Here is a 15,860-nt window from a genome sequence, read left to right on the forward strand (position 1 = left end):
TAGGATAAGAAGCTGGATAAGCAGTATGAGTCTCTGTCTCTGTTCCACCCCAGCGTAAGTACCCACGTGTGGCAGTCACTGCAGGTGCTCGGGGCCCCTGCTAGAGCCACGGCCTCCCATGGCCACCCCAGCGAGGGCCGGTGGCAGGTCCTGTTGCCATGGGCAGGATTGGGGTAGGGGTGGGGGGCTCTGTTAGTCACGTGGATGGAGGTTTACACGGGCTGCTCCCCCCGCCCCCAGCCTGGATTTAGCTGTTCGGCACTGACCTACTTCTGTGTTTTGAGAACTTTCCTGTCTCAGGGTCCTGACTTGATAGGATTGTTTCTTGTGCTCTTTTGGGTCTTCAGATGGTCAGCTGTCAGGACCTGTGGAAGGTGGGGGAGCCTCACCTCACGCTTTCCTTAGCGCGAGGGCTCACGGCGTCCGGAGTGTACAGCCACGTCGGGGGGAGGGCTGGAGCTGCAGGACCTGGATCCATCTTTGACTCTGTGTCTTTGCAGAACGTGGAAATGCTAAGCAGCATGGACTCGGCCTCGGTTCGCATCATCAAGCCCTTTCCTGCGCCCCAGACCCCCGGGCGCCCACAGCCCCTGCAGGCCGCGCCTGTGCCAGCGCCGGTACCCGCGGCTCCCAGACTGGAGCCCCAGCGAATGGACACGATCCAGGAGGACCCCAGCGCAGACTCGCACGTGGATGAGGACGGCTTCGAGAAGGACCCCTTCCCCAATAGCAGCACCGCTGCCAAGTCCTTTGAGGACCTCACGGGCCGTCCGGTGACGAGAAGTGAGAAGGCCGCCTCCTTCAAGCTGCAGCGTCAGAACCGCGTGGGCAGCAAGGAGACCGAGTGCTAGGCTGGGGCCTCCTGGCTCGGGCGTCCGCGCGCACGGCGCTTCTGGGGGACGCACTTGAACTCCCTGCGCCCATTTTGTGAAGACTTGGGAGGAATAAGGGACTTCACAGCAGATGCTGGTCCTGTGTTTGGACTCCTTCACACACAAATACTACGTGTGTGCGTGGGCCCTTGTCCTTTGGAAGAGGTAAGGTGAATCTAGCTTATTTTGAGGCTTTCAGGTTTTAGTTTTTTTGGTTTTTAAAATACCCTTCAACCTGTGGTGCAAAAGCAGAAAATACAGCTGGATTGGGTTATGAACATTTACATTTTTGTAAATTGACCTTTTTTGAGAACAGCACTGATTAAGGAGATGATCAGTTTTTTTACATACACTGTAACGATCCGCTGACTGTCGGGAGGCATTTGGCAGTTACTTGTGAGGACAACTGGAACACAGAGTTTGTTTTTTGCCTTCAGGTAAAGACAAAGAGAAAACTGAGTTATACATTCTTTCCAAAATGTGGGTTCTGTTCCTAGGCATTACCCAGAGCTTTTAGCAGCAGGGAGAATCACCCAGATTATTGCTAAAATTAGATGTATTAATATGGTTTTTCAAATTCTAAGGTTAGCACTTTCTAGAAAGAATTAAAACACAGTCTAGTTTACAAGTAGCCAAATTGAATTTACAGAATCCTGCCAGCTGTTCAGGGCCCCAGTTTGCCGGGCAGTTGTTTTCGGAGTTTGTCTAGTACCGTTGCCCTGCTCTTAAAATGCTCGCCCTTCACAAAACCTGGACAACGACAACACGAGCGCGTGGTTTCCTCTTTGCAAACACTCGTGGCCAAGGGGTACGTGAGCTAGTTCTCACCCAGCAACGGTGGTTTGAAAGGCCGAGGTGCTGTGCTGAGGGGGGTGGGGGGGGCACGTCGCCTCTCTCAGGCCTGCGGCTTTGTCCCCCCCTCCTTCCGGAAGCCCCTGCTAGGGACCCGCGGTGGGCACCGCGTCGCTTCGTGCTTCAGGACTGTGCGCGTTTGCTTCATGAAGGATACAAATCAAAGTGAACTCTGATTTCCTTAAAATTATAGTTAAACGTGCTCACAGCCAACACATTCTAACAGATTATTTGTAAATTTTGAGGGCAATTAACTGAACCTGTGACAAATCGAGTCTTTTCATGAGGACGTTTATTGTGCAGGTGCCTGTTACACTAATACTTGAACTTCTACCTTGTGGTGTTTGCAGTCCTAGTCATGACATAGCTTAGTTACACTTCTGGAATCTGATAGAAGGTGAGTGGGTGTATGTGAGAGTGAACGGTTCCCAGCTCAATGTAAGAAAATCTTTTTTTTTTTTTATATAAAATTGTGACTTTTTAAACAAATTTGTCTTTACCTTTTTTCCATGTATGGAGTTAACAGGCTGCCCGGGGTTGGTTCTGTCGCTGGGCACTGAGGACACCTGCCTCAGCTACGGCAACACAACACACTGAGGTACAGAGCTTCCCTAAAAATTCTGATGCTTTTATTAATCTTGGTGGCAGAGGTTCAGTGGTTTTTGAGCAAAGGTCTGATCACTTATCTTGGGATCTCCGTCGCACTGGCAACTTCTGCAAGTTAATGGCCAGACTGGGTTTTCTGTGTCTAATGGTCCCCATCTCCCAGAAGACTTAGTTCCGGTTTGGCTTCTGCTACGTCTCGCCAGTACGGGAGCAGCAAAGGCAAGGAGGAGACTTTCTTCTCTATCAGAGGCCAGAGGTGGGAGAACAGAAACTCATTTCCCTTTGGCGACAAGTGCAGTCCATCCGACAGATAGGCTGAGAAATCCTGCAAGGGAGGGGAGCGAAGTTAAACGTGGGGTGCCGGCTGCTCCCCAGCCCTTTGTGGGGGTGCAGGCTCGCTGCCCCGCGTACTAGTCAGCCCGCCTGAGCCCTCCTTCCAGCTCATCAGACGGAGGCAGAGGCTGACCAAGTGAACACGCATTGTCAACAAAACACGACCTGCTGCTTGAAGGGCCCAGGGTGGCACACTGACTGACTGCCCTAGTCTAGGGAGGAGGGGGACAGGCAGCTTATTAGGTGGTTCCAGCCCCGAGCAGGAGCCGCTTCTCCTGGGGGAGCAGCCTTCGCCCTGAGCCGAGCCCCTGTCCCTGCTGGCCAGCTGCTTCCCAACTCTTCCAGACCAGGGCTTCCCCAGGCCTCGGTGCTCCTCTCTGCCATTTTAGAGCATATGTCTCAGAAAAGCCCACCTCCACCCCCCATTCTAGAAAACCTCAAAGGACTTTTTAAGAGCACCTCACACAGTAGCATGCAGTTCCCTCTTCTGGAGCAGTACAGCCTTCCCCAACCTCCTGGATGGACGTTTAACCCAGATGAAGCCAGGACTCTGGGGGCTTTCCCCTGCTGCTCCTGGCCTGGGAAACAACAGGGCCAGGCCAAGTGTGGGAGGAGGGCTGAAGGGCAAGTGTTGGTTTCACAGAGGAAACGCCCAGTGTGGGGGCTGCTGGGTCCTGTGGAAGCATAACTACAGGAAAGCGTCAGACTGCCACCTTGTATCACTCTGTGCGGGTCCAGCTTTCACCCGTTATAGTTCTAAGTGGGCTTTCTGGCTTTAGACAAAATATTTAGAGCTACCTAGCTCAAACTATGAATTTTAGCCACCACTATGTCCTGTTTAATTAAATTCATTGTTCTGCCTTTTAATAAGTTTTACGGTAGGGGTGGGGGTGTTAAAAGAATTTGGCCTGAATGTCCTTAAATAGGAATCATTTTTGGCTTATTATTTCACTCTGTGCCCACTCCTGACTGTTGAAGGGGTCCTGGAGAAGGATGCCAGCTGTTGGGCGCAGCAGAGGAACCAGGCTGGGCAGGGGGCTCCCCTCCACCCTCCCAGCTTTCTGGTTTAATCTGAAAGCGACAAGAGCAGGGTCCCGTCTGTGGGATCCTACTCACCCCGAGGACTGAGCCAGGCCCTACCTGAGTGTCCTCCTGCATCAGGGTCCACAGGTCGAGCACGTCGATCCCACAGTCTCGGGCTACCTGTACGCAGGCACCTGCGTATTCACCAACAACCGAGTTCAGACGATTTAATTTGCTGCCTGTTAAGGAGAGAGCGCGTGCGGGTGGCAGCTGGCCCTGTGCCAGCCCTGCTGACCCAGATGCTTTGTGCACGTGCACAGGCACGGACCGACAGACCCGACTTGGGGAGGATGGTCCCCGTGTGTTACGGAACCAAGAGCCATGGGGATGCGGAATGGAAGTGCAGAGGCAGGAAAGCCCAGCAGCAGCCTGGCTGGAGTGTGGACGGAGGGGGGCCAGGGGGACGCCAGAGAGGGACACTGGGCCGACACCTCTGAATTTGGATGTGTGAGGAGAGGCCCCTGCACTGGAGTGAAGCTCACTGGGGTTCAGCCACAGAAGGGCAGAGCTGGAAGGGGCTGTGGAGGCTCGTTCTCTGCGGAGGGCTGGGCTGTAACCGTCGTGGGCTGTGCGGGCAGCCCCCACCCCGCCGCTGTGGCTCAGAGGCAGCCCCGGACAAGACCAAAACCTACAGGCCTGTCTTGTAGCCCACGGCTCAGGAACCTGGCTGATTGATGAACCCTCTGCGGTTCTCCAGCAGGCCTCCACCCACGTCCACGGAAGTGAAACGAGTCTCACAAAACAGTGTCCCAGGTACTGAGTTTTTTCTATTCCGTTCAAAAAATGTCACTGGTTTTGTGACCACGAATGAATGGGTTGTGAGCTGCAGTCTGAGAAGCACTGATGTAGCTCTCACTGGCACTCTGCTCATCCAGGCTTAGCACGAATTTTCTGCAGGACAGACCTGCCAGCTCACAAGCCATCACCAGAGGATGGCCGCTGGGGGGGGGTTCCCACTTTGTCCTCCGGAGTGAATGACAGGGCAAGTCATCCACTTCCCCTGACCTCCCTTCAGAGGTCTGACAGCGGGCCTGGCCCCTTCCTCCCTGTCTGTCCTCCTCTTCAGGCTAAACTTGCCCTATTTACCGCCTTTGGGGAACTTTCTGGACATCTCTAGATTCTGCTTCTGTACTTTCAACAGACTGTTTCAGTACATCTATCAGACCGTGAATCCCGTTGCCGCTAGTATCTACTGCCAGGACTGCCGCCCTCCCTAGCCCCCGACAGCCAGGAACTGGGTTCCAGTCACTTCTCTGCCCTGAGCACCTGGCCAGGTTCTGGCTTAGCACCTAACGGTACAAAGACGAACAGCGTGGGGACAAAGTGCCTTGTGGCGCGGCCGGCAGGCGGAGACCTGGCGTCGGCAGGGGGACAGCTGCGTGAGGTCCGCCCCTCGGGAGCACGGAGCCCCCCCCCCCTCCCGCCAGCCCGCAGGGGAGCCTCCGTCTTGGGGGGAGAGAGGCACAGGGGAGGCTGGGCGGAGAAAGGGCCACATTCAGGCGGAAGTGGGCAAAGCGGCATCTGCCGGCACCTCCCGCGGCCGGGAAGCCCGGAGGGCACCCCCGCGTGGACGTCAGGGTCCCCGCACGGCTGCGGGCTCTCCGCGGCCGGCTTGCCCGTCCACACCCGCGGCGGCGCTTACCCTGCAGCCGGCACTCCCGCTCCCAGGCGGCCTCGCAGAGCGGCGGCGGCGCGATGAGAACCAGGCGCGGCCCGGGCACGCCCGCAGAGCGCAGGTACCGCACCATGCTGCTCAGGTTCTCCGCGTACTCGGCCAGCGGGACGTGCTGCTTGGGGTTCTCGTCTGTTCGGGAGGAACACGGACACTCAAAGGCACGCGCGCTACAAGTGACCACACTTAAGATGCACACGAGCTCACAGAAACGAGGGCGAGGGGCCGCGGGACCGGCTCTGAGGCTCTGGCCCTGGGGCCTTGTCAGCGCTCGCCTCCCGGTGGCCACGCGCCTGAGCCGTGGACGGAAGCGGCCACATGCCTCGGAGCGGGCACCCTGGGCTACATGCTGGACCTGGCTGTGCTTCCATCCCCTCACTAGTAAGATGAGGACAGCTGGGTCTCCCTGCCAGGGCCGTGAAAATGACCTCAGCAAAGTGTGTGAGCCCGAGGGCGAGGCGCCTTGCACTCCGCCCCCCTCCTTTTTTTTTTTTTAAGATTTTATTTGACAGAGACAGCGAGAGAGGGAACACAAGCAGGGGAGTGGGAGAGGGAGAAGCAGGCTTCCCGCTGAGCAGGGAGCCCGATAAGGGGCTCGAGCCCAGAACGCTGGGATCATGACCTGAGCCGAAGGCAGACCTTAACGACTGAGCCCCCCAGGCGCCCCCAGAAGCACTCCCTAAACACACGTCTGCTGTGGCTGCCACTCCTGTTAACGGTTCTGCCTGGGCTCCCATGCAAGTGTTAGAAGACTCACTGCAGGCATTTTGCAAACCACAGTTTAATATAATTCCAGGAACAAAATAAAATCACCCCTGATCCTACCACCCAGACCACCAGGGTGGCACTTGGGTGTACTTCTCTTTTCCATGTTGATACGCATACTTGAAAAAACAAACACACTGGGATCACACTGAAGATACATAACCATATTCTTTTTTCACATAACATGGGCATTTCTGTGGCCACAAGTCCTTGAAAACATGGTTAGCTGTCGGGTGGCCAGCCTGATGCCCCTACTTCACCGCGAGGCACCCTCTTTGCCGTTAGAAGCAGGTGTCTGCCCTTCCGGCTGCATCACTGACTATTAGGCTGGATTTCCAGATGGGGGAGGTCCTTTGATGCATGCGTCAGATCTCTCTCCAGAAAGATGACAGGTTTCCCCACCAGTTACGTAAGAGCGTGCCCATCTCACTCCAAACTCAGCAGCTCTAAATAGGAGTGCTTAAAAGATACTTTCCAGGGCACCTGGGTGGCTCAGTCGTTACGCGTCTAACTCTTGTTTCTGCCCAGGTCTTGATCTCAGGGTCGTAAGATCAGGCCTTCTATCGGGCTCATCTGCTGGGCATGGAGCCTCCTTAAGGTTCTCCCTCTCCAGGGCGCCTGGGTGGCTCAGTCGTTACGCGTCTGCCCAGAGTCTTGGGATCGAGCCCGTTTCTCCCTCTGCCCCTCACCCCACTTGTGCTCTCTCTCTCAAATAAATTAACGATCTTTAAAAAAAGATTCCCCTCTCTCTGCCCCCCACCTCCTGCATGTGTGTGCTCACATGCTCGCTCGCAAAACAAAATAACTAAAAATAAATTAGGAAAACACAGGAATGCCTTTACCTTTCAGCGCACTGTCATTGGCACCAAAGAAAATTGTAACTGCTACTGGGCTGTCCAGACTGTTTCCTTTGCTGATTAATCTTGGAAGGATGATTTTGGCCCATCTGGTATTGTAACCTGAAAATCCACGATTCAGAACATCACATTTTCTGAAATGAAGAATTTTAAAAAGAGATGAATTGTGGGCAAAGAACGGTTTCTAGTCCCTCTGCAGTGAACCCACAGTGTGTGCCCTCCAGGCTGTGGCACTTGCGCATGTCACCTGGCTCTGACGTGCTTTCACTTTTTTAGTTTATTTAAGTCTTTCTACACCCAACGTGGGATTGGAACTCAGGACCCCGAGATCAAGTGTTGCAGGCTCTTTGCACTGAGCCAGCCGGGCGCCCTGACGCGTTTTCACTTTGAGAAGAGCAGTAACATAGCTGAACATGACGTCAAGTCTTCCCAAGATCTAGGCTGTCTTTCCTTGACAAGAGGGTTATGAATAACTGAGCAAAGGGGCCGCCATCTTGTCTGTGGACTCGCGCGTGACCTGGAGGGTCCTGTCACAGGGAGTTCACAGCAGACAGGTGTTATCTGAGCAAGCATCTTGGGCAGAAAGTCACTAACAAGCTGGAGCTCAAGGGTAACGCTGTTCGCTGGGAATATCTATGTAGAATATTTGAGACTTTTTTCGACTATTTTTTGAGGCATTTTAGGTGTGCAGCAAATCAAAAGGACAGAGTTCCTGCACACTCTTGCCCCTGCCAATTATCAACAGCCCCCCTCCCAGTGGCACATTGGTTGTATCCCCCCATGGTTTTGATTCAATTATATAGTTTTTCCTTCTTAAAAATACATGGTTTGATTCACAGTACTGTACAGTACAATTAAAGACCATGGATCTTGAGCTAGTTGCCTGGGTTTGTGTCCCTGTTCCTTTACTTAGTGGCCGGGAGCTCCGGTATGTTTGTAGATGCTTAAAGTTGTCCATAATGAAAATTAAAAAAAAAAAAAAATCGCAGAGCACAATTTATGGTTAGCAAACCGATGTGGTTTACTTTGGTGTACAGTTCCAGTTCCTACATCTCAGCAGAGAACACGGGGCTACAAGGCCAGGCAACAGATGCTGAGACAACAGGAGGGGACTTGGTTTGCCACTACTCAAAAAGCTCTCAAAATGTCTAAGTCTTGGGGACAATAATAAAATTCAGCCGCATTTATTTCTAAGTGTGATTCTTGGTGTTTTTCATGTCTGATGATTACAAAAAGCTGACTAGCCATTTTAAAGACTCAATTTAAAATGGAATACTCTTGAGGCGCCTGGGTGGCTCAGTTAATCATCCAACTTGATCTCAGCTCAGCTCTTGATCTCAGGGTCATGGGTTCAAGCCCACGCTGGGCTCCATGCTGGGTGTGGAGTCTACTTAAAAAAAAAAAAAAAGAAAAAAGAATACTCTAGAATTTTGACAAGATGAGTCTGTTTAATATCCCATCACTGGTTTAGTCACTGCAATGCTTAAAAAACCAGAAGGCAAGGCAGCTTCCTCCCTAAGGCCTGTGTGATGTGGCAGGAAAGCTGAAAGTCTAGAATCAGCATCCAGGGTCTGGATCTCCCTGCCCTTGACTAGCAGCTCGGGCCTTGGTCATTTACCTAATTTCTCTGAGCGTCAGGCTCCCCAGCTGCAAAAGATGAACCTAATGCCTAACCTGTTAGGCAGTGTGAAGATTAAGAGTTGTCAGACACACGCAAGGAGCTCAATAAATAACAGCCATTACATATTGAAAAAAAATCATTATTATAAGGCTGTGAACCAGGAAAAAAGTACAAGTGAGGCCCAGGGTTGAAACTGTTAAGGTTCCCTTCTGAAAGGGGAAGGCTACCTGAATTTCTCTGGATTGAACAGTATCATCAACAGTGCCCAGCGTACTCCAGAGGCTACAGAAACTGGCACATTAAGTTTTTTTTAAAGATTTTATTTATTTATGTGACAGCCAGCGAGAGAGGGAACACAAGCAGGGGGAGTGGGAGAGGAAGAAGCAGGCTCCCAGCCGAGGAGCCCGATGTGGGGCTCGATCCCAGAACGCCGGGATCACGCCCTGAGCCGAAGGCAGATGCCCAACTACTGCGCCACCCAGGCGCCCCAAGAAAAGTTTTTACTTAAATTCGTGGCTAATAACAAGTACTAAGTTCAGATGAAGAGGGGAAAAGGGTAAGAATGAACTAAAAAATTCCTTGCCAAACATCCAGCTCCAGGAGATTGCCTTCCAGAAACAATGTAGATTAATTCATTTTATAAACCAGGCAGAGGCCTATCTTTGCTTTTAAAAACAGAAAAAGTTGAGTTTATTCTAACTCTTTCAAATCCTTCCAGTATTTCTGGTTAAAGAAATACTGAGATAAGGCTAAAGAAACAAAATGAAAATATATCAATAAATTTTAAGAGGATTTAAGTAGATTTAATAATTATTAAAATGCTTTTATAATGCTAAAACAAAAGATGTCCCCGTGGGACACGATGATAGATTTTAGATTTATTACTATCCACGCAGCGTACAGAAGGGCAGGTACAGCGAGGTGCCTCTTGACAGCTTGGAAACCGGGTTACATTTAACACTGAATCAGACCTCCTGAAACTAACCCAACACTGTGTTCACCACACTTCAAAAAACCCCCAAACCGCTGTGAGTCAGTCCAGGGCTGCGCGGACGGCGGGAGCGGACGTGAAAACTGACCCTCCCCGACCGGGGGCGCCCGGGGGCTCAGTGGGTGGAGCCTCCGACTCCAGGTTTCCGCTCCGGGCCCGATCTCGGGGTTGTGAGGTCGGCCCCCTCCCTGCCCCTCCGCACTCAGCGGGGAGCCTGCCTGAGCCTCTCCGCCCCTCCCCGCGCTCGCGCATTCTCTCCGAAATCCTTAAAAACTCCCCCAAGCGTTCGCGCAGCGAAAGATGAAAATGCCCGGAGGGGCAGCTGTTTGGGGCGGAACAGAAAGAACCCAGCGCTAAAAAGGGACGGCGCGGCGGAACTGCCCGGTCTCTCAGCCCTCAGTTTCCCCGCGGGCGCCAACGCCAGCGCTCCCTCCGCCGGGGTTCTGCCGCCCCCCCTCCCCCCGTGCCAGTTTAGTTCCTAATACTCAGGCGAGCGCGGCGGGGGTGAGTGTGCCCAGCAGAGGCGGGGGCTCCGGGCGGGGAGCCCGAAGGGGCCAGAGTTCACCGACGTGCGGCCTCCTTGTGGGGCCGAGCAGCGGCCTCCACGGGACGCTTGTCGGGAGTGAGGGGTGGGAGGCAACAGACCACACAGTGTCTCCAACTGTCCTGTAACTTCTCCCAATTCTGAAAACGACCTTCTAATTCAGTGGCCTTCCAGCGAGCGTAGGTGTAAACTATCAATTCTCACGGGATTTCAGTACTAAAATGATTCACTATTGGGGCGCCTGGGTGGCACAGCGGTTAAGGGTCTGCCTTCGGCTCAGGGCGTGATCCCGGCGTTCTGGGATCGAGCCCCACATCAGGCTCCTCCGATGGGAGCCTGCTTCTTCCTCTCCCACTCCCCCTGCCTGTGTTCCCTCTCTCGCTGGCTGTCTGTCAAATAAATAAATCTTTAAAAATAAAATAAAATGATTCACTATTTATGAAACATTTGGTAAAAATTATGTGTTGGTAAAACATTTGAAATGCCTGGTTTTCCAAGCCGCTTGAATTATTTAGCTTTTCGGAAAAGATTAATAGACCAATTAAACAGTTACCGGATTACTAAACACAAACACTATTTACTGAGCACTTCCAAGTTCCAGGTGCCTAACAAGTTCACGTGAGCATTTCCAGCCTCCCAACGTGACAGGAAGTGACCGTATCATCTCTGGAGGCTCTGGAGCCGGCCACCGGCCACTTCTTAGCTGTGTGACCTTGTCAAAACCCCTCTGCACCTTCTTCTTCTCAGCTATAAAATGGATCGGAGACCAACTCACTCTGTATTATAGGGTAGTTGTAAAGATTAAATGAGTCAATACACAGGAAGCACTTTAGTTTCTGGCACCTGGTAAGCGTTCAGTAGAACTTAGCGAGTATAATCCTCCCATTTTACAGAAGGGAAAACTTCCATGTTTCTAGATTAAGTCCACTTAAATAGAGAAAGCATTTGGGAACAGAAAAAGCTGAAACGTCAATTTTTTCATTTCTAGTTTAGGGGATAAAAATGAAGGAGAAAGTGAAAACATTTTAAGACATTTCACCTTTGGAAATAAAATATGTTTTCTCGGTGTGTTAATTATACTGAAGAAATTATCAAGTACTAATAAAAGCTGGCAGCACATCCAGCTTATTTCTTCTAAAGACCACAAAACTGATCAGTTCACCGATACTCTAAATACTTGTTTACTGTTTTTAATGTGGAAAATCTAAGTATTTTTTAGCCTCTTGAATTGGGGCAGTGTTCCCCCTTTTGAGGATTTCCTTAGCGTATGCTTACATTAAGGCCGGCAAACAAAATGCCAAAAATCATCACTATTCTCTTTTACAAAGAGAATTTGGGGGACAAAAACCTCTATCCAAAAATGACTCTAACTTTGGTTTATGAATATACTTTGCTTTCTTTCAATCGAATTCCTTATTACTCATTTAAATCACATCCACAACAATAACTGAAAAAACTTCAGATGGTGAATAACTGTACTTGTTCGGCTCCAAACCCCGTATCTTTTCTACAGCTTTTAGGGTTTGATATCACATCCCGCAAAAATTTACTGAACCCTGAGCACCTGCCCTCCCTCCTCCTCTCCCCCAACCCTGTATATACACACTAACCAGGAGAGGCCCGAAAGGATGAAGACAGGAGGAAGTCACCGTTTCAAACTTCATCATTCACTCTCTCTCCTCAGATGCAGTTACAGTTTCCCATCAATAAACACCCGAGTATCAATCTAGAAACTATTCTCACCTGACCAGCTTGTCAGCCAGTGATGCTCCCCAGCCACCCTGCTGGAAAGAAAACTGAAAAAGGAAAAGTCCATTACTACTTAGAGATGTAATTAGCGCATTTTAGAAAGGGGCGTTTTGGTCAGCAGCGCCTTTTGTTCTCCTCTCCTACTCCCAGGCTTTTCGGCCTCATCATTTGCTTCCCTCAGAGGTCACTTCAGGAATTACTGCAGCTAAACCTTAGAGCACTCTGGAAATTAGGGGTCTTCTTCCCTATCAACTGGATTTGAGCCAGTCACCTGCATTTTATTAAGTCCTAATATTAGAGTCATTTTTACTTAGAAAAGCTACTTAGGGGCACCTGGGTGGCTCAATCAGTTAAAGCATCTGTCTTAGGCTCAGGTCATGACCTCTGGGTCCTGGGATTGAGCCCCACCTCAGGCTCCCAGCTCAGTGGGGAGCCTGCTTTCCCTCTCACTCTCCCCCTCACCCCTGCTCCTGTTCTCTCTCTCAAATAAATAAAATCTTAGGGGGAAAAAAAAGCTACTTTATGCACAAGAGATAAAATCAACTGTATGTTCAGTTAGGAAACAAGGTCCATGCTGTACATTTCCATAATGGAAAAGAATAAGGAAGTTAATTACAGAACTCGGGGGGGGGGTAACCTTTTTTAAAAATACACTCCTATAAATTTGGAAAGCCCTTACTGCCCTTCTTGCCTAAAAATTGGCACATACACAACAATTGGTTGAGGAAGTCATGTTTGAAGAGACAAGTAAGGAAAAAAAACCCACAACGCCACCACGGGAGTAATTTTTGGAAGTGTACTTCCTCCCTGAAGTAGAATATATTTTTCCTTAATGTGAGTTGAAAAGATCTTGGGTGAAAAGGTGATCTACTGCGTTATTCTTGGAGACATTTTATTCAAGATCAGCTTGTTCCACCAGAGGAAGCAGAGGCGAAACTGTTTCCAAGGGTTTTCTGCGTGGAACCGGCTGCACAAAACCTCAGCAAGTGATTCAGCCGCCACCGCGCTCCTGCAGGTGACCCTCCCGGGAAGCTCGGGGACAAAGCGCTGCCCGTGCTGTGAGCGACTACAGCAGGTTTCGTGGAAAAGGATGAAAACAACGCGCCCCTACTTGTACCAGGTCTCCCGATTATTCCTAAAACTGACGGAAAGCAATGAACTCAGGCTTTGTCACTCCAGGGCGCGGCCTGAGGCGAGTCACTTCACTCCCCTGCACTTCACCTCACCCGTAAAACTGGCTCAGTGACCCAGGTGTGCAAGCACTGCGCCACCCACACCGTTACCCTGAAGCGAGCAGCAACTAGAAACGGGAAGCCCTGCCGGGGGGTTCCGAAGGGGCGCTGGAGGCGGCTGCTGCTGGAAGCTGCAGGCATCCCCGAACAGATCCCGCCACCGGGGCGCTCAGCCTTCCGGGCAGGCCGTGCAGGCGGTAGCGGGGTGCAGGGAAGTGGCCTCGATAACCGCGGGGCGGACGGGAGCCCGGTGCGAGGAGAGCCACTGAGCTGCTAGGCCCGCAGCTCTCAGCGGGGCCGACACCCAAGGGACCCGCCTGTGAGGACCGAGCGGCGGTACCTGGGTGATGGAGTCTCCGAAGAGCAACACCCGCGGCCAGAGCAGAGAGCTGCTGCCGCTTGCCGCCTCGCACAGCGCCATATTGCCAGCCAGCCGAGAGGCGGGGCCGGGCCGGATATGCGGGGCGGGGCCAACGGCCGGGGGCGGGGCCGCCCGCGGAGGTGGGGGAGGTGCCTGAGCAGATCTTCGGCGTCCTGTCGCCGTCTGGCTGGCTGTCCGCCACACCCCCGGGGCACCTGGAGTTGGACTCCTCTGGCGACCGACCGGCCACTTTTAACACATGAGATAGCCGTTGCCCCTTGCAAAGCTCATGTTTGTCCGTTTACAAGGCGGACTCGCTGTTCGTTGGTTCATCCCTTCAGGTGCGGGGCGCTCGCAGCGCCCTGTCCCCGGGGAGCCCGCAGACCCTCCCGGAGGGTCGGCCTGGCCGCGCACCTTCCCGCGCCCCGGCCGGGGCCGCCCGGCAACTCGCCGGGAGCCCGAAGGGAGACCGATCTGGCGCCGCCACCAGAGCCAACGTCCCCCTTCACGCGGGCCTGCAAATGGCCAAAGTGTGAAGATCGGTGGAGTAGGAAGTGCTTCCGAGAGACTCGTTCATTACACCCATCTTGTTAAATAAACGGACTCAAGCATTTATCGAAGGCTTTGACCTCAAAGAAAAACTTAAGACGTTTGCTGAGGACAGGAAGGCAGACTATTCAAGAAGGAAGATGGGGATTTGCAGGAGGAAAGAGAAATAGGGAAGGTGGGGATCCATAGCCAAGGAGCAGGGTGAAGGGGAGAAGGAGGTACAATTACTAGAAACCCGATTCTTGCTGAAGGCAGGCCGGGGCAAGCTACCAGGGAGGGGGATGAGGCATTTGGGCAGGTACCCAGCAGGACCCAGGGGGGCCAAGGACAGAGCCAAGGTGGGGGCCTCCGCACAGGAGCTCCAGGACTAAGTCTGGTCAGAGTCCCTGACACTTCAGCTGTGCCAGGAAGTATGATGGCTGGGATCAAAAACGAGCCAGAAGATGTTTTCAAGCAACCGAGCATAAGGCGAAAACCAGAATCGCAAGGGGAGCAGCACACCGTGGACCTACCTCACTGTGGCTGGGACGGGGCGTGTTGGTGAGAGAAGGGCCGGAGCCGGAGAGGCAGGGAGCGTGAGTCAGAGCACAGCCACGTCCTAGGCCATGAGTTCCCCGACTTCAACTAGAATCATCTGGGGAGCTTTAAAAACGTGCTGATCCAGGATCCGCACTCCAGACCCACTAACTTGACTTCCGATGGAATGTGGACCTCAGTCTATTTTTAATGCTCCCCAGGTGATTCCAGCAGGTAGCCAAGGTTGAGAACACCTGGCTTAAAGTGTTTGGACTCGATCCTATTTACAGTGAAGCCCTGAAGGACTTTCAGCTGGGAAGGCTTGAGAGCGGGTCTGCGCAGTTCAGGAATCAACTAGAGAAGAGCAGGGAGGCTGTGGCAGGAAGCAGAGGGGACAGGGTGACTGGGACTCAGAGCCACCGTGGAGAGAAGACAAGGGCGGACTCAGGAGCAATTGGGAATCCTTAACTCGTCCCAGGGAGAGGGACGAGGAGAAAAGGCACATTCCCTTTTTACTGAATGTATTGTCTTCTTAAAAATGTTTTTAAATAGCTCATAACCGGGGTACCTGGGTAGCTCTGCAGTTGAGTGCCTGACTCCTGATTTCGGCTCAGGTCGTGAGATCCAGCCCCGCCTTGGGATCCACGCTTGGGATTCTCTCCCTCTCCCGCTTGTTCTCTTGCTCTCTTTAAAAAAAAAAAAATCTATCAAAGCAAAATCTTACATGACACTTACAAAAGGTGACCCTTAGAACTTTGGTTTGGGCCGGAGACGAAGTGGAGTATCTTACAGAAATAAATATTTCAAATGAAACTTCAGATTAGGGTACTCAAGCTTGTCACGACAACGCAGGGAAGGAGCGCTTGGTGGCTGTAAGTCACCAAGAGGTGAGGCAAGGAGACGACTCAAAGGGTCAGTGGACTTAAGGGACTGTGGTTGGCGGACACGTTTAGCTTGACAGTGAGTGTGAGCGACTCTCGAGTTGGGCTGCGCAGGTGAGAGCGAGCTTCTGTCCCCGCAGAGGCGGCAGTCACACCTGTGCACGGAAGCGGACCGCCAGGAACACCCCGGCTGACCTGCTCCCTCAGCACGCCGCACCCCACACTCCTGTGTCCGGTTATTCGCAAGTCTGAATTACAGACTTCAGGAAACTGGCCTCATGATTAATTTACACGCAGAGCAATTCAACAACTCACACCCGAATCCCCTTGAACTTGAAGCATAAAAATTATAGTCTATCTCTGAATTGAATGTAGA

The 15,860-nt window shown here is 52.2% G+C and overlaps 2 protein-coding genes across 5 annotated transcripts in view; one reads left to right on the forward strand and one right to left on the reverse strand.

The window, feature by feature from the left end:
* ADAM17 (ADAM metallopeptidase domain 17) overlaps window positions 1-2,213 on the forward strand; it is a 50,621-nt gene extending 48,408 nt beyond the window's left edge. For all 3 annotated transcript variants that reach the window (XM_008705372.2, XM_040622818.1, XM_040622819.1), the window contains 2 exons: window positions 4-54; window positions 501-2,213. In XM_008705372.2, coding sequence (XP_008703594.1) covers window positions 4-54; window positions 501-851 — 402 coding nt within the window. In that variant the 3' untranslated portion in view covers window positions 852-2,213. The remainder of the gene's footprint in view (window positions 1-3; window positions 55-500) is intronic.
* Window positions 2,214-2,331: 118 nt separating this feature from the next.
* Window positions 2,332-13,632, reverse strand: IAH1 (isoamyl acetate hydrolyzing esterase 1 (putative)). Of its 2 annotated transcripts, none has more exons than XM_040622821.1 (6): window positions 13,518-13,632; window positions 11,940-11,992; window positions 7,026-7,174; window positions 5,389-5,550; window positions 3,804-3,880; window positions 2,332-2,655 (listed from the first exon to the last, which is right to left on the reverse strand). In XM_040622821.1, exons 1-6 carry the CDS (start codon window positions 13,596-13,598, stop codon window positions 2,473-2,475), a joined length of 705 nt encoding a protein of 234 aa, XP_040478755.1. In that variant the 5' UTR covers window positions 13,599-13,632; the 3' UTR covers window positions 2,332-2,472. The 2 variants fall into 2 exon arrangements, with proteins under 2 accessions (XP_040478755.1, XP_040478754.1); XM_040622820.1 differs by having other exon boundaries at window positions 3,804-3,925.
* Between the last annotated feature and the right edge of the window lie 2,228 nt (window positions 13,633-15,860).

The sequence above is a fragment of the Ursus maritimus genome, unplaced genomic scaffold, assembly GCF_017311325.1.
Source record: "Ursus maritimus isolate PB19 unplaced genomic scaffold, ASM1731132v1 scaffold_6, whole genome shotgun sequence".
In the NCBI taxonomy this organism is placed as follows: domain Eukaryota; kingdom Metazoa; phylum Chordata; class Mammalia; order Carnivora; family Ursidae; genus Ursus; species Ursus maritimus.

What these genes read in the sequence shown, in the direction of transcription:
- IAH1 (XM_040622820.1), bottom strand. Translation starts at nt 13,598, where the DNA reads ATGGCGCTGTGCGAGGCGGCAAGCGGCAGCAGCTCTCTGCTCTGGCCG. An exon ending in CTGGCTGACAAGCTGGTCAG is followed by an intron (nt 7,175 to 11,939) that starts GTGAGAATAGTT and finishes TCTTCATTTCAG; the next exon opens with AAAATGTGATGTTCTGAATC. An exon ending in TGATGCAGGAGGACACTCAG is followed by an intron (nt 2,656 to 3,803) that starts GTAGGGCCTGGC and finishes CCTCCCTTGCAG; the next exon opens with GATTTCTCAGCCTATCTGTC.